Raw genomic sequence first — 27,610 nt, 5'->3', positions numbered from 1 at the left:
CTTATAACCAGTCATAACACACGTTTCTTGCAACGTTTCTTCGTTTCCTCATGTAGGTTACTTTGCCTGTATTATGGCGTTTTTCTATGTAGCAAGCTCAAAAACACTCATAATACTTGTTTTTTGGTAATGGTATTCTGTTTCTACATAAATCGTTTTTTTTTTTGCATGTTTTTTTTTTTTTTTTTTCGCGCCTTGGTACGTGAGAAGCTCAAAAACACTCAAAAGACTCGTTTTTCTTAATGTTGTTTTGTTTTCTCATATAGAATGATTTTCAAGTATTTTTTTTAGCGTTTTGGTGCATAATAGTCTCATACACACTCAAAAGACATGTTTCTGGAAATTTCTGGAAAACACGTCATATAGGAAAAAAAAAAAACGTCTCTTTTTAGTGTTTTTCCTTCTTATGTATCAAAACTGTAAAATACCTAAAAACACTGTTTATAGACAAACAGCATAACTTACAGAAAAAAACTGTATTTTGAGTGTTTTTGAGCTTGTTATGTAATAAAACGCCAAATGTAAGAAAAGTACCTTATATAGGAAAACAAAAAGACATTACGAGAAACGTGTATATACTATGACTGTTTTCGAGCTTCTTAGGTTTGAAAAGGATAAAATATATGAATAGCACTCTATATCGAGAAAGAACAACATTACCGAAAAACGTGTACTTTGAGTGTTTCCACAGTTAGCTACCAAAACACGAAAATGCATGCAAAGCCATTTTGCAAAATGCAAATGGGGAAATGAAACGGCTTTACCGGAAACATGTTTTTTGTGTTTTTATTTATTTATTTATTTATTTATTTATTTTAGCGTATTATATACCAATCGTTAAAAACCACAGAATTCACTCAAAATATGAAACAGAACAACATTGTGAAAAGTGTCTTTTGGGTGTTTTTGAAAATCTTACTTACCAAAATGCTAAAACACATGAAAAGCGCACTTCATCGAGACACAAAATAACATTACCAAAAGCAAGTATTTTGAGTGTTTTTAGCCTGTTACGTAGAAAAACGTTTTCCCTACATGGGAAAACGAAAAGACGTTACGAGAAACGTAATGGTGAAACAAAAAAGAAATTACCAGAAACATGGATTGTGAGTGTTTTTGAGTTCCTTTAGTACCGAAATGAGATAACGCGTTAATACCACATTATATGGATCAAGAGAACATTATCAAATAGGAGCATTTTGAGTATTTTTGACATGCTTACGTACAAAAACGCACAATTGCATGCAAAATACCCTATGAGGGGAAACGAAAAGACATTAAAAGAAAACTGTATTTTGAGTTTTTTTTTTTAGATACGTAAAAATGCATGAATAGCACTCTATATGAAAAGAAAAAACGTTACCAAAAACGTGCATTTTAATGTATTTTTCATTTTAGGTACCATAATGCCAAAATGCATGCAAAGCACCATATTTTGGGAAAGGAAACGAGAACTCCAGAAAAGCATCTTTTGAGTATTATTTATGAGCGCGCTAGGCGATAAAACGCTAAAAAGTATGGAAAACACCCTATACGGGAAAACAAAGCATTAAAAAATAATGTCTTGTGAGTGTTTTTGAGCTACTTAGGTACCAAAACACTAAAACGCATGCAAAACACCTATTATGAAGAACGGGAATAACATTACCAAAAACAAATCTTTTGATTGTTTTTTTAGCTTCTTACATAGAAAAATGACAAAATGTATTGAAAGTATCTTATACATTACAAGAAACGTGTATTATAAGTGGTTTTGAGTTTCGTAGGTAACAAGACGCTGAAACTCATGAATAGCACTATATATAAAGAAACAAAACAACATCATTAAAAAGTTGCAATTTGAGTTTTTTTTTTTTTTTCACATTGTTAGGTGCCAAAATCCGAATATGCTTGTAATACCTCCTATTACAGAAACGAACTGACATTAACAGAAACGTTTCTTTTCAGTATTTTTGACCATGTTAGGTACTAAATCGATAGAAAGCATGGAATTCACCCTGTACGGGAATGCATAACATTACGAAAAACACACATTTTTCGTGTTTTTGATCTTCTTACGTACCAAAAAGAATAACACATGCAAAACATACTTTATAGAGAAACAGAATAACATTACCAAAAATAAGCATTTTGATTTTTTGGAGGCTGTTACGTAGAAAATCGCCAAAAAATCATGCAAAGTACCGTTAATGGGGAAACGAAAAATATTTAGAAAAACGTGTATTTTAATTGTATTTCACATTCATAAGTACTAAAACGGCAAAATTCATACGAAGCAAGCTATATGTGGAAAGACAATGAGATTTCCAGAAACGTGTCTTTTTACTGTTTAACACAATGCAATCCACCAACACGCTAAAAAGAACGGAAATCACCCTATGAAGAAAAAAAAGAGAAATACGTAAAACGTCTCTTTTGAGTGTTTTTGAGGTACTTACATACCAAAACGCTAAAACACATCCAAATACCATTTATGGAGAACAGAATAATATTACCAAAAACAAAAAAAACAAAAAACAAAACAAAAAAAAAAAAAACAAATTCTAAGTGTTTTTGAGCTTGTTGCTTAGAAAAGCGCCAAAATACATGCAAAGTACCCTACAAGTGGAAACGAAAAGACATTACGAGAAACGTGTAGTATGAGTGTTTTTGAGCCTCTGATGTACATAATCTCAAAAACGGATTAATAGCACTCTTTATGGAGAAACAAAACAACATTACCGTAAACGTATATTTTGAGTGTATTTCACATTCACTATATGGGGAAAAGAAACAAGATTTTAAAAACGTGTCTTTTGATTATTTTTGTGTGTGTTAGGTACCAAAACGCTAAAAAGCATAGAAAGCAGATATGGGGAAACAAATCAGCTTTATAAAAAACGTGTCTTTTGAATGTTTTTGAGCTACATACGTATAAAAAGGCTAAAGTGCATGCAAAACATCCTTCTTAGAGAAAATAAATTTAACAAAAAAAAGTCTTTTCAATGTTTTAGAGCTTGTTACGTAAAAAAAAAAAAAACGCCAAAATGCATGAAAGTACGCTATATGGGGAAACAAAAAGACATTACGAGAAGAGTATAACATTTTTTTTTTTTCAGCTTTGATAGTAAACGTTAAAACACATGAATAACACTCTATATGGAGGAAAAGAAAGATATTACCAAAAAATGTGTATTTTGAGTGTATTTTACACTGTTAGATAGCAAAACGTCGAAATGCACCCTTAGCCTCCAATATAGGGAAACGAAAAAAAAAAAAAAAAAAAATATATATATATATGTTACGGCCATTTTGGAAAATTGGTCGTTTTACAAAATTGCCGGTCATTATGCAAAAAGACCAAATTCGTGGTCACATTGCAAAATGACCTAAATTTCTCAACATTTTGCAAAACGACCAAGATTTTGGTCAGTTTACAAAATTATCGTTGGTCAGTTTGCAAAACGACCAAGATTTTGGTCAGTTTACAAAATTATCGTTGGTCAGTTTACAAAATGTCCATACAGCAAGCAGGCAGATGAAAAAAAAAGCGAGGGAATGATAAAACGTAGTGAACATAACTAATTTTATTGTGTGTCGACCTTGTTGCAGCAAGAGGCACTGCATTTGCATCTGCTGTTGCATAATACAGAGTTTTTTAAACACTTGCAGCGTCTGGTCATACATGACTTAGTGCAAGAGCATTTAGCGAATCCCTGACCTTGTCCCATTGATTCTGCAATTGCTACTTCCCGCAGACTTACTTCCCGCTCCTGTACAACATCATCAAGAGAAAGGAATTTTTCTAGACATGGAGTAAATTGGTTGCGAGTGTACACTTGTTTAAGCAGGCCGTGTTTTGTACCAAGCTTATATGTGCCATTGTCCAATGCCTGAAAAACAACTGCCTTCACATTAGGAAACTCTGCACGTCCGCGGTCAACTAATGGAACAGGAACCATCACAGTTTCCCCTACCTTGGCTGGTTGAAATCTCTTCACAGAATTATCGATCATTTTTTGGGCTTGTTTCTGTTGTAAACGGACCAACAAAAATACTGTTTATTTTGTAAACTGACCAAAATCTTGGTCGTTTTGCAAAATGTTGAGAAATTTAGGTCATTTTGCAATGTGACCACGAATTTGGTCTTTTTGCATAATGACCGGCAATTTTGTAAAACGACCAATTTTCCAAAATGGCCGTAACATATATATTACCAGTAACATGTCTTTTCAGTGTTTTTTTTTTCAGCGTGTTAGGCACCAAAATGATAAAATGCATGAAATTCACCCTGTCTAGGTATAAAAAAAAAAAAAAACGAAAAACGTGTCTTTTGAGTGTTTTTCAACTTCTTACGAACGAAAAGACTTAAATGCATTCAAAACACACTTTATGGAGCAAGAGAATAACATTACAAAAAACAAGTATTTTGAGTGTCTTTGAGCTTAAGTAGAAACAAAGCAGCAAAATGCATGCAAAGTACCATATATAAGAAAAAAAAAAAAAAAGACAATACGAGGAACGTGTATTATGAATATTTTGTACTTTGGTACCAAAACGCAAAACCGCATTAATACCACTGTATATGGAGAAACAGAACAATATTAACAAAAACAAGAATTTTGAGTGTTTTTGAGCTTGTTACGTACATAAAGGTAAAAATGCATGCAATGTACTCTATATGGGGAAACAAAAATACATTAAGAGAAATGTGTATTATAAGTGTTTTTGAGCTTCATAGCTAACAAAACGCTAAAACGTATCAATAGCACTCTATATGGAGAAACAGAACATTGTTAAAAACGTGTATTCTGAGCGTTTCTCACACTTTTAGATGCCATAACTCCAAAATGCATGAAAAACACAATATATGTGGAAAAGAAACATTTCCGGAAACGTTTCTTTTGAGAATTTGTGAGCGTGTTAGGCATGAGAAAATTGCATGGAAAAAGAAAACATTACCAAAAACGCGTCTTTTTAGTGTTTTTCAGCCTCTTACATACCGAAACACTAAGACGAATACAAAACACTTTATGGAAACAGATAATAACATGAAAAAACAAGTATTTTGAAGATTTTTGAGATTCTTCCGTACAAAAATGCCAAAAATGCATGGAAAGTACCGTGTAAGAGAAAACAAAAAGTCATTTAAAGGAACGTGTGTTTTGAGTGTTTTTGAGCTTCTTACCAAAACGCTAAAAGGAATGAAAAACACTATATAAGGAGAAACAGAACATTACCAGAAAAGTGTATTTTAAATGTATTTCACATTTTTAGGTACCAAAACACCAAAATACATGCGAAGCACCATATATATGGAAAAGAAACGACATTTCCAGTAGTGTGTCTTTTAAGCGTTTAAGAGCATGCTAGGCACCAAAATGATAAAAAAGCATGGAAAGCACCCCGAATGGGAAAACAAAACGATATTACCAAAAAACGTATCTTTTCAATGTTTTGAGCTCCTTACGTACCAAAAAGCTGAAACGCATGCAATGAACCCTTAATGAAGAATCAGTATTACTTTACCAAAAACGTGTATTTTGAGTATATTTCACATTCTTAAGTAACAAAACGCCGAAATACACGCAGAGCATCCCGTATGGGGAAATTAAATGAGATTTCCAGAAACGTGTCTTTTGAGTGTTTATGAGCGTACTAGACACGAAAATGCTAAAATGCATTGAAAGCATCCTATATGAGAAAACAATATATTATCAAAAAGGTCACTTTTCATTGTTTTTAGCTACTTACGTATGGAAATGCGAAAAACGTATGCAAACCACAGTTTATGATGATGATGAATAATATCACCAGAAACAAGAAATAAGTGTTTTCCATATTGTTGCATAGAAAAACGGAAAAAAAAAATGCTTGGAAAGTACCATATATAGGGAAACGAAAAGACATTACAGGAAATGTGTATTATGAGTGTTTTTTTTTTTTTTTTTAGCTTTTCAGGTATCGAAGCTCTAATATGTATGAAAAACACTCTATATGGAGAAAGAAAACAACATAAAGAAAAAGTGTTTTGAATGTTTTTCAGTGATAGGTACCAAAACGCCAAAATGCATGCCTCCTATATGGGGAAACAAATCGACATTACCAAAAAACGTGTCTTTTGAGTGCTTTTCAGTGTGTTATACTCTAAAACGCTAAAAAGAATGTAATTCACCCTATATGGGAATACAAAACAACATTATGAAAAACGTGTCTTTTAAGTGTTTTTGAACTTCTTGTGTACCAAAATGCTAAAAGCATGCAAAACACACTTTATGGAGAAACAGTATAAACATTACCAAAACAACTATTTTTGAATATTTTTGACCTTGTTACGTTGAAAAAAGCCACAATGCACCCTACCCTATAGTGGGGAACGAAAACACATTACGAAAAACGTGTATTGAGTGTTTTTGAGGTTTTTTGGTACCACTCGTGAAAATACGTTAATACAACTCTCTACTGAGAAATAATTCATTTTTAAAAACATGTGATATAAGTGTTTTCACATTGGTAGACAACAAAACTCTAAAAATCATTGAATGCCTTTTATATAGGAAAACTTGACGACATTCCAAGAAACAAGTTTTGAGTATTTTCATGCATGTTAACCACCAAAAAGCTAAAAAGCATGGAAAGCAGCCTATATGGGAATATAAAACATTACCAAAAACGTGTATTTTGAGTGTTTTTCAGCGTTTTACGTATGAAAAAACTAAAACGCATGCAAAAACATGCTTTTAGAGAAACAAATTAGCATTACTAAAAATAATTATTTTAAGGTACTTTTGATCTTACATACAAAACACCAAAAATGCCTACAAATTAACCTATATGCGTATTGTGAGTGTTTTTAAGATTCTTCGGTACCAAAACGCTCAAGTGCATGAACAGCACTCTATATGGAGTAACAGAATATTACCAAAAACGTGTATTTTCAGTGTATTTCACATTGTTAGGCACAAAAAACACCAAAATGCATGCAAACACCCTATATGGGAAAAAGAAATGACACCTCTGGAAACTTGTCTTTTAAGGGTTTATGAGCTTGTTAGGCATCAAAACGCTAAAAATCATGTAAAGCACCCTATATTAGGGTAAGAAAACTTCATAAAACACATGCATTTTGAGTATTTTTGTGTTTTTTAAGCTAAATACTCTATATGGGGAAAGAAAAGACATTACGAAGAATTTGTATTTTGAATGCTTTTGTGTTTTTTTTTTGAGTACGAAATGCGAAAACGCATTAATACCACTCTTTATGGAGAAACATATCAACATTACCAAAAACGTATAACTTTAGTGTTTTTCACATTGTTAGGCACCAAATCGCCAAAATGCATGAAAAGGCCCTTATATGGCTAAACGAAACGACATTCCTAGAAACGTATATTTTAAGGGGTTTTGTCCATATTAGATACCAAAAAAGTTAAAAGACATCCCAAAAAGGTGTCTTTTGAGTGTTTTTCAGTGTTTTGAGTTTCTTTGTTTACGTACCAAAACGCTAAAACGCATGCAAAACACCCTTTAGGGAGAAAGAGAATAACATTACCAAAAAACAAGTAATTTAGTGTTTAGGGCTTATTACGTACAAGACGCCAAAATGCATGCAAAGTACCCTATATGGGAAAACGAAAACACATAACGAGAAACGTGCATTATGAGTGTTTTTGAGTTTCTTAGGTGCCAAAAAGTTAATATGTTTGAACAGCACTCCATATTGAGAAAAACAACATTACCAAAAACGTGTATTATGAGTGCATTTCACATTCTTAGGTACCAAAACGCCAAAATCCATGCAAAGCATCCTATATGAGGAAAAGAAACGTTATTTAAAAAAAAAAAAGTCTTTTTTTAGTGTTTATGAGCGAATTAGGCACGAAAACGCCTAAATGGGGAAAGAAAACATCTTTACTAAAAAAGTGTCTTTTGAGTATTTTTTTTAGCTGTTTGCATAGAAAAAGAATGACATTACGAAAAACAAGTATTTTTATTTTTTTTATTTTTTTTATTGTTGTTCTGTACAAGATCGCCAATATCCATGAAAAGTACCATATACCGTATTTGATGGCTCATAAGACGCACGGGCTCATAAGACGCACCCAGTTCTGGCATGTATTGAAATAGAAAAAAACAAAAATTAACAGATTTAGGCTATCGATATGAAGTCAAGGAATTCAAGCGACATTTGAAGACTCTCACGTGCATTTAGATCACTATTAGATACCAATACTCAGCATTTAAAAGTTTAATTTATGCTAGCAGCTTACTTGTTCTTTTTGGGGTTTTGTTGAGGCTGTGATGGCCGTGACATCACAGCCTGGCGTCCCAAAGGTGTGGTATACAGGTAGTGTTTCAGACTAGATACAGTGGAGCTGGTTGGATTTCTGGAGTCAAATCTTGGTAAGGTTGCGGGCCTTGAAAGCCAGAACGTAATGATTCGGTTGAGGGTATTGAAAGACAAGATTGTACCAATCCTGCTGACGTGTAAACACAATCTTCTTATTGGTATTTTAGTTGGGGCCATGCAGACTGTGATGTCACAGCCTCTAGTGCCCAAAAGGTGTGGTAAGCAGGGGAGTTTCAGTCTTAATGCGGTTCAGCTGAATGTAAACATTAACTGCACCTAGCTCTTGGCGGCACCATTAACTGAGGGACTACAGTGATAATAAAATTTTTTCATACTTTATTTTTTAGCATCTTTCACATGTAATTCTTATGCAGTATTTTAGTACATTTTCAAAGCCAAAGGATGTGTAAAAGCATAAGCTATTACATGAATATTATGCAGATCATCACCTCAAGCCAGCCTATCCCATGACACTCAATTCCTTTATAGAAGAAATATTCGTTCTCAAGGTGTATTAGTCTATTTTCATAAAAGAAAAGTTTCTCTAGCTTCAATCTTTTTCATATGTATGCAGAGCAAGAATGTTAAAAAGATAGGTTCAATTTTAATTGTATGAAAGTGTGGCTATTGTCTTACCTCAATCAGTAACGGCGTCACACTCGGTGTCACCGAGTACGTCACGTCGGAGCGCAACCGACCGCGTTTGTTTTGAAAAACGTGGTGTACCATCTCCACCTTGCCAGAACCTTCTCCACAAATCCAACCAGCTCCATCACATCTAGTCTAATATTATAATTGGATACCTCACCTTTGGGGCATCAAAGGCTGTGACATCACAACCTACACTGCCCCAACAAAACTCCAAGAAGAAGTGGTGCATGGTTAAGCAAATTCTTCCTGACTGGTCAAAGTCTATGTGGATTACCAGTAAGTATGAGATACTACACATTGGTACCTTGAAAGAAAGAGCATTTTGTGGCGTACTACCAATCATGACTTTATTTAGTTGTGCAAAGACATCTGTGGTTTGAATTTAGAGCCTCTGTTGCCGTAGACTTGTAACCTATTACTGCCTCAAAGTTGGACCTTTGCCTCATTGGACGCAGGCTAATTTACTGACCCTTTTTCTGAGAAAAAAGTAGCGTCTTATGAGCCATCAAATACGGTATATGGAAACGAAAGTATATTACGAGAAACATGTATTATGAGTGTTTTTTTTTTTTTTTTATATTCTTAGGTACCAAAACACTAAAACGCTTGAATAGCACTCTATATGGAGAAAAGAACATTACTAAAAACGTGTTTTTTTTTTTTAAGTGTGTGTGTGTATTTCACATTGTTAGGTATCAAAACACCAAAATGCCTGAAAAGCATACTATATGGGGAAAGGAAACAAAATTTCCAAAAACATGTCTTTTGAATGTTCATGGGCGTGCTAGGCACCAAAACGTAAAAAATCATGGAAATCACTCTATATGGATAAAGAAAACAATATTTAAAAAAAAGTCTCTTTTCAGTGACTATCAGCTAGTGACGTACCAAAACGCTAAAATTCATGAAAAACACTCTTCTTGGAAAAAAAAAAAGAATAATATCACGCAAAACAAGTATTATGTTTTACATTAAACTACATTAGTGTTTTTAATCTTGTTACATAGAAGAAATACCAAAAAACATGTTTATGAGCAAGTTAAACACTAAAACGCTAAAAAAATATGGGAAGCTCATTATATATAAATACGAAAAACGAAACTACTTAAAAGTTTCCTTTGTGTGTACCAAAACGCTAAAAACACATGGAAAACATTTTTTTGGAGAAAAGAATAACATTACTAGAAACAAGTATTTTGAGCGTTTTTGAGCTTGTTACTTAGAAAAACGCCAAAATGAATGGAAAGAACCCTATATGGTGAAACAAAAAGTCAATCCCACAAACATACTTTACGAATGTTTTTCAGTTTCTTAGGTGACAAAACACAAAAACGCATGAAAAGCACTCAATATGGAGAAAGAACAATATTACCAGGAACGTTTATTTTTAGTTTAATTGATAGTTAGGCACCAAAACACCAAAATGCACGCAAAGAAACCTATAAAAGGAAAAGAAACGAGATTTCTAGAAACGTGTCTTTTAACTGTTTATGAGAGTGCTAGGCACAAAAATACTAAAAAGCATGTAAAACCTTATATATATATATATATATATATATATATATATATATATATATATATATATATATATATATATTATATAATTATAATATATATAATATATATAATATATATATATAATATATATAATATATATATATATATATATATATATATATATATATATATATATATATATATATATATATATATATATAAAATCCAAAAAGTCTTTTATCAGTATCTTTGAGCTGCTTACGTACAAAAAAAAAAGAAAACATTTATAAAAATATCTTTTTTGGAGCATGTTACGTAGAAAAAACACGAACATGCATGCAAATTAACCTATGTGGGAAAACGAAAAGACATTACGAGGAGCGTGTTTTATGAGTGTTTTGAGCTTTCATTATAAAAAAAAAAAAAAAAAACGCGTTAATTCCGCTCTATATGAAGAAACAGAACATTTCCAAAAACGTGTATTTTGAGTATTTCATATTATTATGTACCAAAACGCTAAGAAAAAAAAAACATGGAAAGCACCCTATATGGGGAAACAAATCAACAAACAATAAAAAACGTATCTCTTGAGAGTTTTGAGCTACTTACGTACCAAAACCGTTTATGGAGAAAGAAAATATCATTACCAAAAACAAGTATTATGAGTATTTTTCAGCTTTTCACTTACAAAAACGCCAAAATGCATGGTAGGTATCCTATATGGGGAAACGAAAGAACATTACTAGAAACGTGTATTACGAGTGTTTTGAGCTAATTAAGTACCAAACCTCGAAAACGCATAAATAGCACTCTATGGGGAGAAACAAAACAACATTACCAAAAACGTGAATTTTAAGTGTATTTCCCATTGTTAAGTACCAAAACGTAAAGAACCCTATATGGAGAAAGGAAACAAGATTTCCAGACACATGTCTTTTGAATGTATATGAGCTTACTAGGGACCGAACGCTAAAAAAAGAAAATAAGTACCCTGTATGGGAGGAAAAAAAGATAACCAAAAACTTTTCTTTTCAGTGTTTTTGAGCAACTTACGCACTAAAACACTGAAACGCACGTAAAAAAAAAAAAAATATGGAGAAACAGTGTAACTTTACCAAAAACGTGTACTTTAAGTGTTTTTGAGATTCTTGCGTAGATAAATGGCAAAATGCATGCAAAGTACTCTATATTGGGAAACGAGAAGTACATTACAAGAAACGTGTATTATGCGAGGTTTTTATCTTCTTTTGTAACGAAATGCTAAAACACATAAAAAGCACTCTATATCCAAAAACAAATTACGAAAAACGTGTATTTTGAGTGTTATATTTTACATTCTTAAGAACGAAAAGGAAAATGCATAGAAAGCCACCTATATGGTGAAGCAAAACTACATTATCAAAAATATGTCATTACAGTGTTTATCAGCGTGGTAGGCACCAAAACGCTAAAAAGCATGGGAATTACCCTATATAGGAATAGAAAACAACATGACAAAAAAAAAAAATAAAGAATATTTTTAACTTATTACGTACCTAAACTCTAAAACGCATGCAAAACACTCTTTATGGAGAAACAGAACATTACTACTAATAAGTATTTTAAATGAATTTTCAGCTTGCTACGTAGAAAAACGCCAAAATGCATGCAAAGTACCTTACATGGGGAGACGAAAAAACGAGAAACGAGTTATTATGAGTGTTTATGAGCTTCTTCAATACCAAAACACTAAAACGCATGAATAGTACTCTATGTGGAGAAAAAGAATAACATTATCAAAAACTTTCCTTTTCGATATTTTGAGTTACTTACATAATAAAACGCCAAAATGCATGGAAAAAACTCTTTATGAAAAACAAAAATAACTACCAAAAACAAATTTTTTGAGTACAAAAAACGCCCAAATAAATGCAAAGTATCGTATGTGGCGAAACAAAACCACATTACGAGAAACATGCATATTATGAGTGTTTTTGCGCTTCTTAGGTTCCAAACTCTAACACAACCGAATAACATTCAATATGGAGAAACAGAAGAACATTACTAAATATTTGTATTTTGAGGGCATTTCACATTGTTAGGTACCAAAACGCCAAAAAGCATGCAAAGAACACTATATTGGAAAAGGAAACATTTAAAAAAATATGTGCTCTGTGTTTAGGCACCAAAACGCTGATAAGCTTGCAAAACACCCTTTAGGGAGAAAGAGAATAATTACATTAAAATAAACAAGCATTTTGAGTGTTTTTGAGTTTCTTACGTACAAAATAGACAAAAAAAAAAAAAAAAAAAAAAAAAAAAAAATTACGAGAAACGTGTATTATGAGTGTTTTTTTTTTTTTTTATGTTACCAGAACGCGAAAGTGCGTTAATACCATTTATTCTATATGGAGAAACAGAACATTTCCAAAAACTTGTAATTTTAGTGTTTTTCACATTGTTAACTACCAAAACGCCAAAATACACTAAAGGCCCTTATATAGGGAAACGAAATGACTTTCTAAGAAATGTATCTTTTAAGTGTTTATGTGCATGTTAAGCACCAAAACACTAGAAAGCATGGAAAGAACATTAAAAGGGAATAAAAAAAATACATTAAACGTGTCTTTGAGTGTTTCTCTTTACGAGAAACATTTATTATGAGCATTTTTGAGCTTTTTAGGCATCAAAACAAATGAAAAAATAAAATAAATAAATAAATAAACAACACTATATATATATATATATATATATATATATATATATATATATATATATATATATATATATATATATATATATATATATATATATATATAAAACAGAATATTACCAAAAGCATGTATTTTGGATGTATTTAACATTGTTAACTACCAAAACGCCAAAATACATGCAAAGGACACTATATGGGGAAAAGAAACGAGTTTTCCAGAAACGTATTTTATGAGAGATTATCAACATACTATGCACCAAAATCATAAATCATGTTTTTCGTAATGTCTTTTCGTTCCCGAATTTTAGGGATATTGGGAAAGGAAAAGACATTAAGAGGAACGTGAATTTTTTTTTTTTTAGCTTCGTAGGTACTAAAATACTGAAACGCATGAATAACGTACTATATCAAGAAACAGAACATTATCAGAAACGTATATTTTGAGTGTTTTTCACATTATCAGGTACTAAAACATCAAAATGCATGTAAATCTCCTATATAGGGAAACAAAACTCCATTACCAAAAACGAGTTTTTATTTATTTATTTTTTATTTTTTTGAGCTTGGTAGGCTCCAAAAACGCTAAAAGGCATGGAAATCATCCTATATAGAAATACCAATAGACATTTTTCTTTCTTTTCTATGTAGGAAGGACACTGGCCAAGGGCAACAAAAATCCAATAAAAAAAAATCCCACTGAAATGCCAGTCCCATAAAAGGGTCAAAGCAGTTGTCAAAAATTGAAGAATAAGTGTCTTGAAACCTCCCTCTTGAAGGAATTCAAGTCATAGGAAGATGGAAATACAGAAGCAGGCAGGGAGTTCCAGAATTTACCAGAGGAAGGGATGAATGAGAATACTGGTTAACTCTTGCGTTAGAGAGGTGGACAGAATAGGGGTGAGAGAAAGAAGAGTCTTGTACAGCGAGGCCGCGGGAGGAGGGGAGGCATGCAGTTAGCAAGATCAGGAGAGCAGTTAGCATGAAAAAAGCGGTAGAAGACAGTTAGAGATGCAACATTGCGGCGGTGAGAGAGAGGCCGAAGACAGTCAGTTAGAGGAGGAGTTGATGAGACGAAAAGCTTTTGATTCCACCCTGTCTAGAAGAGCAGTATGAGTGGAACCCTCCCAGACATGTGAAGCATACTCCATACATGGACGGATAAGGCCCTTGTACAGAGTTAGCAGCTGGGGGTGTGAGAAAAACTGGCGGAGACGTCTCAGAACGCCTAACTTCATAGATGCTGTTTTAGCTAGAGATGAGATGTGAAGTTTCCAGTTCAGATTGTAAGTAAAGGACAGACCAAGGATGTTCAGTGTAGAAGCGGGGGACAGCTGAGTGTCATTGAAGAAGAGGGGATAGTTGTCTGGAAGGTTGTGTCGAGTTGATAGATGGAAGAATTGAGTTTTTGAGGCATTGAACAATACCAAGTTTGCTCTGCCCCAATCAGAAATTTTAGAATGGTCAGAAGTCAAGCATTCTGTGGCTTCCCTGCGTGAAATGTTTACCTCTTGAAGGGCTGGACGCCTATGAAAAGACGTGGAAACGTGCAGGATGGTATCATCAGCGTAGGAGTGGATAGGAGAAGAAGTTTGTTTTAGAAGATCATTAATGAATAATAAGAAGAGAATGGGTGACAGGACAGAACCCTGAGGAAAACCACTGTTAATAGATTTAAGAGAAGAACAGTGACTGTCTACCACAGCAGCAATAGAACGGTCAGAAAGGAAACTTGAGATGAAGGTACAGAGAGAAGGATAGGAGCCGTAGGAGGGTAGTTTGGAAATCAAAGCTTTGTGCCAGACTCTATCAAAAACTTTTGATATGTCCAAGGCAACAGCAAAAGCTTCACCAAAATCTCTAAAAGAGGATGACCAAGACTCAGTAAGAAAAGCCAGAAGATCACCAGTAGTGCGGCCTTGACAGAACCTATACTAGCGATCAGATAGAAGGTTGTGAAGTGATAGATTTTTAAGAATCTTCCTGTTGATTCAAAAACTTTAGATAGGCAGGAAATTAAAGCAATAGGACGGTAGTTTGTGGGATTAGAACGGTCACCCTTTTTAAGAACAAGCTGAATGTAGGCAAACTTCCAGCAAGAAGGAAAGGTAGATGTTGATGGACAGAGCTGAAAGAGTTTGACTAGGTAAGGTGCAAGCACGGAGGCACAGTTTCGGAGAACAATAGGAGGGACCCCGTCAGATCCATAAGCCTTCTGAGGGTTTAGGCCAGCGAGGGCATGGAAAACTTCATTGTGAATAATTTTAATAGGTGGCATGAAGTAGTCAGAGGGTGGAGGAGAGGGAGGAACAAGCCCAAAATCATCCAAGGTAGAGTTTTTAGCAAAGGTTTGAGCGAAGAGTTCAGCTTTAGAAATAGATGTGATAGCAGTAGTGCCATCTGGTTGAAATAAAGGAGGGAAAGAAGAAGAAGCAAAGTTATTGGAGATATTTTTGGCTAGATGCCAGAAGTCACGAAGGGAGTTATATCTTGAAAGGTTTTGACACTTTTTGACACAAAGACGGGTCTCTGACACAGAAGCAGTAGTCATTCCATGGAAAATCAGCAAAATACCTCCTCAGGTCCCCCCAACTAGCAGAGGAAAAACGCCAGAGGCACCTTCGCTTAGGGATTGGAGCGATAGGAGAAGATACAGATATGAGATTGTGATCGGAGGAGCCCAATGGAGAAGAAAGGGTGACAGCATAAGCAGAAGGATTAGAGGTCAAGAAAAGGTCAAGAATGTTGAGCGTATCTCCAAGACGGTCAGGAATACGAGTAGGGTGTTGCACCAATTGCTCTAGGTCGTGAAGGATGGCAAAGTTGAAGACTATTTCACAAGGATGGTCAGTGAAGGGAGAGGAAAGCCAAAGCTGGTGGTGAACATTGAAGTCTCCAAGAATGGAGATCTCTGCAAAAGGGAAGAGGGTCAGAATGTGCTCCACTTTGGAAGTTAAGTAGTCAAAGAATTTCTTATAGTCAGAGGAGTTAGGTGAGAGGTATACAGCACAGATAAATTTAGTTTGAGAGTGACTCTGTAGTCGTAGCCAGACGGTGGAAAACTCGGAAGATTCAAGAGCGTGGGCACGAGAGCAGGTTAAGTCATTGCGCACATAAACGCAACATCCAGCTTTGGATCGAAAATGAGGATAGAGAAAGTAGGAGGGAACAGAAAAGGGGATACTGTCAGTTGCCTCAGACACATGAATTTCAGTGAGGAAAAGATGAGGTTTAGAAGAGGAGAGGTGGTGTTCTACAAATTGAAAATTAGATCTTAGACAGAAAATGTTGCAGAAGTTAATGAAGAAGAAGTTGAGGGGGGGTGTCAAGACACTTAGGGTCGTCGACAGAAAGGCAGTCCGACCTGGGGACATTTATGGTCCCCTCCCCAGATGGGGACTCCAAGGCTGGTGTAGGAGTCGCCATGATGATTTTGAAATTTTTGAGTGAAGGGTGTGTGTGTGTGTTATTAGGTGCTTGTAGTTTTGTGTGGAGGAAGAGAGTTGTCTTTAGAGGGCAGGCTGTGACTGCCCCCTTGTGTTGTGAGACACAAAGGGAAACGTTCAGTGAGGTCACAGCTGGGTTTAATGTTAAGTTCACAACACCCCCTGCTTTAGACAATGCTTTAGACATCACTGGGAGTAATTATCGTTTCGGCAGGTGTCTACTGTCTCCTCCTTTTGGAATAAGAATAACATGTCTTTTGAATGTTTCTTGAACTTCTTATGTACCAAAATGTTAATGTACAAGCAAAACACCTTCTATGGAGAAACAGCATAACATTGACAAAAACAATCATTTTGAGTGTTTTTAAGCTAGTTACACACAAAATCGCCAAAATGTATGCAAAACACTATATATATGGGAAAAGAAAATGACATTAACAGATAAGTGCTCTTTCAGTGTTTTTATCAGCGTTTTAGGCACCAAAACGGTAAAATGTACATAAAAACCATATATCGGAATACAAAACTTAACGAAAAACGTTTGAGTGATTTTGAGCTTCTTACGTACCAAAACGCTAAAACTAAAAAAAAAAAAAAAAAAAAACTTTACCAAAAACGTGTGTTTTTGAGCTTCTTGCGTACAACAACGCCAATATGGATGCAAAAGAAAGATATGGGAAAAGAAACGATATTACAGGAATTACACAATACACTAAAATGCGTAAATGGCACTTTATATGGAGTAAAAGAACAACTTTGCCAAAAACGTCTGTTTTGAGTCTTTTTATATTGTTAAGTACTAAAATGCCAGAATGCATGCAAAGTACTCATTATGGGGAAATAGAATGACATTACGATAAACGTGTATTAGGTACCAAAACTCTACAAAGCATGAATAGCGCTCTATACGGAAAAATAACAAAACCTTACGAAAAAGGTTTATTTTTAGTGCTTTTTCACGTTGTTAGGTTCCAAAAGATCAAAGGTATGCAAAGCACTCTATATGGGGAAACGAAATGACATTACGAGAAACGTGTCCTTTGAGTGTTTTTGAGCTTGTTAGGCACCAAAACGCTAAAAATCATGGAAATTACCTTATATTTCTTTGTTTTAAGACTTCCATACCAAAACGCCAAAACGCATGCAAAACACCCTTTATGAAGAAACAGAATAACTTTATAAAAACAGTGGATTTACAGTTTTTGAGTTTCTAACACAAAAACGCGAAAAACCATGCAAAGAACCCCATATTGTGATACAAAAACATATTACCAAAAACGTGTATGATAAATGTTATTGATCTCCTAAGGTAACAGAATGCAAAAACACATAAATAGCACTCTATATGTAGAAACAGGAGAACATTATATGAGGAAACCAAATATCATAAAAAATGTGCCTTTTCAGTTTTTTGAACGTTTTAGTCACCAAAATGCTAAAATGCATGGAAAAGATCCTCTACTGGAATACACAGCAACATTATTAAAAACGTGTTTTTTTTTTTCATTTTTTTTAGCTTCTTGCGTATCAAACGTATACAAAACACCCTTTAAGGAGAAACAAAAAAATTACCACACCCCCCCAAAAAAAAAAATGTATTTTCAATGTTTCTGATATTGTTCCATAAAAACGAACGGTAAAATGCATGCAAAGTACCCTATATGGGAAACGAAACGATATTACAAGAAGCGTGTATTATATGTGTATCTGAGCTTCTTATGTACCAAAAGGCTATAACTTGTGAATAGCACCTTATAAAATCAATTAGACGCAAAAGATATTGGACGGCTCAACTTGAAACACTGGAGTAAACAATGCAATACATGTTTAATTTAAAGTCAGTATAAAATGTTATTCTTACATTTGCATATAGCCACTATATGCCACTCACGCTCTCATATCTTCTTGGCGAATGGCAAACAGAGGAACAAAAAAAAAAAAAAAAAAAAAATCTTTTCAGTTGCCGCTTCCATACATACCGACGAAAAAAAAGTCAATAATAAAAAATCTAAATATGTTTCTGGAAGTGCCTCAATACTCTTAAAAAAAAAAAAAAACTAGTCACAGGAAGGGGAAAAAACAGAAACAGGCAGAGAATTCCAGAGTTCACCAATGAAGGGGATGAAAGAATGAAGATATTGCTTAACTCCTGGACTATTGAAAGGGAACGGAATAAGGTGAAAGTCTTGTGTAGCGTCGGCGTGGGGAAGGAGAGACGCATGCTGATGGCAAATTCTGAAGAGCAGTAACCATACAAATAACAACACAAGACAGACTTCCCCCATTTTTTTCCATCTTCATATACTTGTGTGCATTTTTTGTAGCATATCATTATTTGCTATGGTAAGCTCAGCAGGTATGAAATGTTCTCTAGGGTACGCATTAATTCGTCCATTTATTTATTTATTTATTTATTCACTTATTTATTATCTATTTATTTCATATTCTGCTTTTCATTACCACATCGTATTGAGAGGCACTTTTGTGACTCACTGTTTCCTTTACATTGAGAAATTATTTGTTTATTACAGTGCAGCATAAAGCAAGTGTCTGCAGTGAGCCAGACACTTTGTCAAGCAAGCAACCTTTCCTTACATGCACATGGAATAACATAGGCAAGCATGCCAGGCTTCACTAAAATGTAAACCTAAAAATGGAAGGACGTACACTGTGCTACAAAAAACAGCTCCGTCCCCATCACTCACCAGTAAATTGTGAGTGTGTCAGGAGGAGCAGGAAAAAGCCAGTCCTCGTCGTCTGGCCGCGAGGAAGGAAAAAGATCCCGCCGCTGCTGCATCCGACAAGACAAACACAAAATCAGAGGACTGTGTTAAACCCTAAAGACAAAAAGAAAAAAAAGTGTCCGAGTCTGATGGTGTCAACCAAGACTGGCTCTCATCAGAACATAAGAACATAGGAAATAAGAGAAGCTGCAAGAAGCGACCAGACTTACACGTAGCAGTCCCTGTATGAAATATACCTACCTATTTCCATCTATTATCCCCATCCATAGACCTGTCTAATCTTCTTTTAAAGCTCTCTAATTTCCTAGCGCTTACAACATGATTACTGAGTCCGTTCCACTCATCTACCACTCTATTTGAGACCCAATTTTTCCTATCTCCTTCTTAAACCTAAATTTTTCAAGCTTGAACCCGTTATTTCTTGTTCTACCCTGGTTACTGATCCTAAAAATTTTGCTTACGTCCCCCTTGTTATAACCCTTATACCACATAAAGACTTCTATCAGGTTCCCTCTTAACCTACGTCTTTCTAAAGAATGTAAACTTCAATATCGCCTAGTAAGGAATACTCCTCGTCCCCTGTATCCTTTCGGTCATTCTCCTCTGTACTGATTCTAATAGACCTATATCTTTCCTGTAATGTGGGGACCAGAACTGCACAACGTAGTCTAGATGAGGTCTGACCAGCGCCAAGTATAACTTTAATATTACTTCCGGCCTTCTACTTTTAACTCCTAAAAATGAATCCTAGTACCCTATTTGCCCTGTTTCTGGCCGCTATGGATTATTTTCCTAGACGGAGTTCAGAGCTAACTATAACTCCTAAATCTTTTTCGTACCCTGTACCTACCAGAGTTTGGTTGTTTAATGTGTACCTACTGTGTGGGTTTCCTCTACCTACGCTAAGTACTTCGCATTTATTGATATTAAACTGCATTTGCCATCTGTCCGTCCATTCATTCATCCTATCTAAATCTGTCTGCAAGGCGATGGCATCTGATTCTGACCTAATTAATCTACCTATCTTTGTGTCATCCGCAAATTTACTAACATCACTACTAATTCCACTATCCAAGTCATTGATATATATTAGAAATAACAATAGCCCTAATACTGATCCCTGTGGCATCCCACTAATTACATGACCCCACTTGGATTTCTAGCCGTTTATTACAACTCTGTCGCCTGTCGCTAAGCCATGACCCTATCCGGCCTAACACTTTCCCATCTATCCCGTGTGACGAAATTTTTATATACTATGGACACCAAAAGGTGCTCCTCGCCAAATCATCGTTGTGCCCTCCAGGGCCAGGCGGGAGCGGTGGGGTGTAGAGATGTGCGGTAACAAAAATTGAGCCCCCTCGCTCCACTAGGGGAATTATCCCTCGAAAGGTATTTAATACGTTACTAAATGATAAAGAAAATGATAAATTTTCTTTCATATGGTGATGAAGAAAAAAAAAAAACGTGATAAAACTAATATTTTCAGAAATCTACAACGACGAGCCTCTAAAAAAAAAGGGAGACAAATAGTGTGGGTTTGCTCTAATCATCAAGGCCCACGTCACCTTGACTTTTCAAGGCGACAATCAACACACACAGAGACAGATAAGAACACCTCACAGAAGAATACAAGCTTTCCTCTCTTTGATTTTACTTGAATAAAGCTGCAACAAAGGTTATGACGCTAAAAAAAATTGCCTTAGGTTAGGTCACAAATATCATGGTGGTAATTCTTCCCGGTCTGGTCAGGGACGGAGTTCAGAGACACTAATTACATGACAAGATGTAAGGCAGGATAAGAGAGGTGAGGTGAGGCGTGAGGGTGTAGGACAAGAGGAGGGAAGATGTGTCCGGAAGGGGCGGAGGAAAGAGGAAGGGGGAGATGGGTGTGAGTATGTTGGAATGTCAGGTCATGCTGAAATGAAAGAGGTGAGGTCGAGGCGAGTAGATGAGGGAGTGGAGAGGATGGTAGGGGCCGAGATGAGGGGATTAGGTGAGGTAAATGTAGATGAATTGTATAAATATTTCACAGATAAAGTTCATACAGGTCAGTTAGCAAATATCCTGTATAGGGCAATAAGATCACAGAAAAATGACTCTAAGTGGATGACTGCTAGGTTAAAGCATTATATAGGGCGTAAGAGAAGTATGTATAAGAGATTAAGGGCAGGTGAAGAAGTTGTAAGGTCACAATATAATGAATTAGTTAGAAGAGTCAGGAAGATAACGAGGAAAGCTAAGGGCAATTATGAATTAAAGGTAGCCAGTAAGGCGAAGACGGACCCCAAGGGATTTTATCAGGTATACAGGACGAAGAATAAGGATACTATAGGTCCATTAAAGGCAGCAGATGAGGAGCTGGTTAGTTCTGGGGAGATTAGTAAAATTCTGAATTAGTTTTTTTTTAACTGTCTTCACCCAGGAAAACATGCAGGATATGCCAAATAGTGAACAGATGTTTAGAGCAGATGAGAATGAGAAGCTGACATATTTCCATAAATAGGGAGATAGTGCAACAGGAGATAGATAGGCTAAAAAAGTTCAAGACACCAGGAACAGATGAAATATATCCCAGAGTAATTAAGGAATGCAAAGAGATTATTCGTAAGCCGTTAGTTTCTGTCTTTAGGAAATCACTGGAGTCGGGTGAGGTACCAGTAATGTGGAGGCAGGCTAATGTAGTACCCATCTCTAAGAAAGGAGATAAAACTTTAGCGTCTAACTATAGACCTATCAGCTTAATTAACTTCAGTTGTAGGTAAAATATTAGAGTCAATAATAGAGAGGAACATTAGGGAACATTTAGACAAACATAACTTGATAAATCAGTCACAGCATGGCTTCACGAAGGGGAAGTCTTGCCTGACAAACTTGTTGAGTTTTTACAGTAAAGTTTACGAGGCAGTAGATAATGGTGATAGTTATGATATTTTATATCTGGACTTTAGTAAAGCATTTGACAAGGTACCCCATCAAAGGCTCCTGAGAAAGGTTAGGGCACACGGGATAGATGGGAAGGTGTTAGGCTGGATAGGGTCATGGCTTAGTGACAGGTGACAAAGAGTTGTAATAAACGGCTCGAAATTCGAGTGGGGTCATGTAATTAGTGGGGTGCCACAGGGATCAGTATTAGGGCCATTGTTATTTCTAATATATATCAATGACCTAGATAGTGGAATTAGTAGTGATGTTAGTAAATTTGCGGATGACACAAAGATAGGTAGATTAATTAGGGCAGAATCGGATGCCATCGCCTTGCAGACAGATTTAGATAGGATGAATGAATGGATGGACAGATGGCAAATGCAGTTTAATATCGATAAATGCAAAGTACTTAGCGTAGGTAGAGGAAACCCACACAGTAGGTACACATTAAACAACCAAACTCTGGTAGGTACAGGGTACGACAAAGATTTAGGAGTTATAGTTATCTCTGAACTCCGTCTAGGAAAAACAATGCATAGAGGCCAGAAACAGGGCAAATAGGGTACTAGGGTTCAATTTAAGGAGTGTTAAAAGTAGAAGGCCGGAAGTAATATTAAAGTTATACTTGGCGCTGGTCAGGCCTCATCTAGACTACGCTGTGCAGTTTTGGTCCCAACATTACAGAAAAGTTATAGGTCTATTAGAATCAGTACAGAGGAGAATGACTAAAAGGATACAGGGGACGAGGAGTATTCCTTACGAGGCGAGGCTGAAGCTGTTAAATTTACATTCTTTAGAGAGACGTAGGTTAAGAGGGGACTTGATAGAAGTCTTTAAGTGGTATAAGGGTTATAACAAGGGGGATGTAAGCAAAATTTTTAGGATCAGCAACCAGGGTAGAACAAGAAATAACGGGTTCAAGCTTGAAAAATCTAGGTTTAGGAAGGAGATAGGAAAAAATTGGTTTTCAAATAGAGTGGTAGATGAGTAGAACGGACTCAGTAATCATGTTGTTAGTGCTAGGACATTAGAGAGCTTTAAGAGAAGATTAGACAGGTTTATGGATGGGGATAATTGGTGGAAATAGGTAGGTATATTTCATACAGGGACTGCCACATGTAAGCCTAGTCGCTTCTTGCAGCTTCTATTATTTCTTATGTTCTTATGTATGTTCTGAAATCAGAGTTAAAAATAATATCAATACCAATGGGGAGTTTTCAGAACTAGTGGTTGTCACCAGGTGGCAGCACAAACACAAACTCTTCTCTCACATACAAGCAATATCAGATATACCTACAGTGTTATTCTATTTACATGAAGATGCAATGGGCTTAAATAATATATTTTTCTACGTAATCCCTTCTAAGTAGTAACACAAGTAAAATTAAACTCTTTTCATGAACAAATGTATATAAGTTGATTTTCTAGTGAATCGGCATTTAGATTTATTTGGTCGTCTTAAGATTTCCAAATGAATACACTCTTGATTGGAAACGTCTTAATCTAGACGACAGTAAACATAAAGGCAATATGTCTGTGACAATCAAAAGTCCAAATTACATAGATCTCCTTCCTAGTTTATGGAAACGGCAATTTTAATAAAAAAAATGGCAACTCGAGTGTCCTGGTGATGCTGTATCTCTAACCAAAACAAACGCCTGACTCGGCCGCCCTGGTTGAACTTAAGAAACACGTTGTTGGACAAGAAGTTGAATGTTGCTGCGGTGCCCATCTCCACAACGCCTTAAGCAATGGGTTACGGTAGCTGGACACTACAGCAGATGAGAGATCGCCTGAAAGATGTTTCTTTTGGTTCTCGATTACTTTGCCTTGTCGCTCGCTTCGTGAAGGGGATGCTAAAATTCCCACAAAAAAAAAAAAAAAAAAAGAAAATAGAGCCATATATCACGATGTTACTGAGTAGGTTGTGTCATACTATATAGTACAGTGTGATTTTTTATTTTTTTCATTGTCCAAATCAATAGTTTTTATACTTGTAATATGCTTTATTTAAGATAATGCTTGCAGTTTACTCGATAATCACACAAAAATAATAATTAAATTGATCACATTCTCTCAATATTATCCATACCGGATATTGAAGAGTCGATACATCATTTCAATAGTATCGTGATGATCAATGTTCTATGCATCTTTACACACCTGGGAATTTACTACAACAATATTTTAGCTCTCTTTCCTACAGTTAGATGAGCAGCAACGACATCTAGCGGTTTAGTTCCGAAAACTCCCCTTTGAACAAAGAAAATGTAAATATCTTTTCTCCATAGAAAGTTTTTTTTTTATTATTTTATTTTTTTTACGTGGAAACCAAATTTACACTAAATGAAATGTGTTACAGTAATAGTTTTCAAGGACACTTTATCATAACATGCAAAATATTATTAATCTACATATCGGTAAAACACAGCAAAGGATAAATAGACATAAAAATTAGAAAATGTGATATTTGTTACCTAAAAAAGTCCTCAAGTGAATATTCCTGTTATTGTGAAAGTTTTTTGTAATTGCATCTTTCCTTTCTTCACTCATATATTCGTACATACAAAAGATATATATATATATATATATATATATATATATATATATATATATATATATATATATATATATATATATATATATATATATATATATATATATATATATATATATATATATATATATATATATATATATATATATATAAGAAAAAAAAAAAAACGAACGCAAAAATGTCAGCTAATTGTTAGCTTTCAACTGAATCTCTAAGTAAATAATGATACCAATAAGATGATACTATTATAGAAACTATATAATTTCGTATCCTTCTTTTCTCTATGCATACACTAAAATAAGCACACGAAGACTGGAATACAAAAATTATAGTTTTGAAAAAGATTCTCGGTTAATCCTTAAAGAACATTTTTCCCTGTAAGATGTTCCAATGAACATTATAGACTAAATCTACATTTTTTTTTTCTTTCATATATATATCCTAGGAAGGCAGAAAAATGGGAGACAAAAACAACGCTTAGGAAAAAGGTTTAAACTAATCCTTCCTGACACGATACCACGGAAGCACATCCTTTCATTCCTTCATAGATTCGTGGGAAGCTGACAGGAGAAAGGCAGGCAACAGTGACAGGTTTCGGTTGACATGGAAAAAAAAAGTTTAACAGCGAGTTCCAAAACAGAGCGCACATGATGTAATGAAGCAGGTACTCACTTTCCTCCTGCACGTGTTGGGAGTGTTCACCGCGGCACCACCTGCCATCCTTTCCTGAAAATATCAAAACATCCACATAAGAAAGTGATGCAGCTTGACTATTCTAAAAAGAGCTAAAAATTAAGCATCATAAACAGAACCACCAGAAATCCTTTACTTCATGAGTTACAGCATACACATGAACAAAAAAGGAAACAATAAATACTGAAGAAAAACACGAAATGTCATAAATAAAACGTGTCAAATTCCTCCAAGCAAGAACACATGGATACATGGAAAACAACACTGAAAATAGAACACACTTGAAATGCTGTGAATGTTAAATATGCACGACAGCTGCAACAAAATAAAACAAACAAACACCATTACATATATATATATATATATATATATATATATATATATATATATATATATATATATATATATATATATATATATATATATATATATATATATATATATATATATATATCACATTACAATAAATGGGTTTGTAAATACAAAAAGTTTAAACATTTGCAATACCCAGAGTCGTGGGTGTTGTGCATGTTTTAATGTTTATAACATGTACTATTTACATTAGCAGAGAAATTTTAATTTCCTATGATAAAAAAAAAAAAAAAATTGCACGTACACAAAACTGTAACAGAAAAATAGTACAAAATGTGCTCTAAATTTCAAGAGGATTCTTGCATAACATATTGTTTTGAAGTTATGTATTACCGTCATACACTATGAAGGAATTGAATATAAGTTGAAATAAAGTAAATGATCCTGATTGTAATTGGAAACTCGTGAAACGCGTTTCTATACAACATTTACAGATCACGAAGTTACCAACCACTAGTACCTATATACTAAAATACTTTTAAAAGGAATATTTTGTTATCAAAACACCACCAAAATCAACATATCCCAAATGGTCTCCTTACTGAGTTAGCGTACTTTCCTCTCATGAACCCCTGGAACTTTTTTTCCCTCTCTAAACACAGCCCATCACAGGTCGAACTTTGCCTGGCGCCACAGATTTGACCAGTCGTAGTTTACATATATATGTTTCTTCCTCTGATGGCGGTGACGCTGCTGCTTCTTCCTATGATAGCAGTGATGGTAGTTCTTTTTCTCTGCTTTTTTTTTTTGTTTTCTTCCTCTGATGGCGGTAATGCTGCTGGTGCTGCTGCTTCTTCTTCCTCTGATGGAGTTGCTTTCTGTTCTTCTTCTTCTAAGACAGTCAGTTTGGTGGTCTGAGTTGGTTGGTGATGAGATAGTCAGATTGGGGAAAGTAGGAGGTACTGCACACTCACCTCCCTTGCTTCCCAGTCATAATTCAAGTCAGGTTGGTGGAACTGGGAAGGGTAGTGAGGTGCTGCACACCTGGTGGTGGTCTGTACATTTGGAGTTGGTAGGATGAGTCAGATTGGTGGTGGAAGTCAAACTGTGAGACTGGGAAGGGTAGAGAGGTGCTGCACACTCACCTACCATGCTCCCCAGGGTCAGTCAGTTTGGTGGTCTGTTGCCAGATTACAGTAAGATTTGTAAGTCAGTCAGGTTGGTTGTTTTTAGAGTTGTCACTGTCAGTCAGGCTGGTGGTAGGGAAGTGCTTCGCACTCACCTTGCCAGGATAGGGTAGGATGTAGGGATCAGGGTCAGAGTGGGTCAGAGTAGGAGGTACTGGTGGTCTGTACATTTTGGAGTTGCTCTTTGAAGTTGCCAAGATGAGTCAAGTCAAACTGGGAGACTGAGAAGGGTAGGGAGTAGCTGCACACTCACCTCCCATGCTCCCCAGGGCCAGTCAGTTTGGTGATTACATATCTGTAAGTCAGTCAGGTTGGTTGTTTTTGGAGTTGCCAAGGTCAATCAGTCAGGGTCAGTCAAGGGAAGTGCTACGCACTCACCTTGCCAAGATCAGAGGAGTGGTGGTGGTGGTGGTCTGTAAAGTTGGAGTTGCTCTTTGGAGTTGGTAAAATGAGTCAGATTGGTGGTCAAAGTCAAACTGTGAGACTGGGGAGGGAAGGAAGGTGCTGCACACTCACCTCCCGTGCTTCCCAGGTGGGTGGTGGTCTTTGGAGTTGTCAGGGTCAGTCAGGTTGGTAG

The 27,610-nt window shown here is 35.3% G+C and overlaps 1 protein-coding gene across 3 annotated transcripts in view; it reads right to left on the bottom strand.

Annotated features, from left to right (window-relative positions):
- The window catches only part of LOC135100421 (uncharacterized), a 112,683-nt gene that overhangs the window by 68,060 nt on the left and 17,013 nt on the right, over positions 1 to 27,610 (bottom strand). For 2 of the 3 annotated variants that reach the window (XM_064003266.1, XM_064003265.1), the window contains 2 exons: positions 25,514 to 25,567; positions 19,318 to 19,403 (listed from right to left, as the gene is read on the bottom strand). In XM_064003266.1, coding sequence (XP_063859336.1) covers positions 19,318 to 19,403; positions 25,514 to 25,567 — 140 coding nt within the window. Of the gene's footprint in view, positions 1 to 19,317; positions 19,450 to 25,513; positions 25,568 to 27,610 lie in introns of all 3 variants that reach the window. The other variant, XR_010268706.1, reaches the window with a different exon arrangement.

Source organism: Scylla paramamosain, chromosome 5 (genome assembly GCF_035594125.1).
Source record: "Scylla paramamosain isolate STU-SP2022 chromosome 5, ASM3559412v1, whole genome shotgun sequence".
Classification (NCBI taxonomy): domain Eukaryota; kingdom Metazoa; phylum Arthropoda; class Malacostraca; order Decapoda; family Portunidae; genus Scylla; species Scylla paramamosain.
Note: the sequence above shows the minus strand (reverse complement) of the source record. Positions and strands in the feature narration are given on the sequence as shown.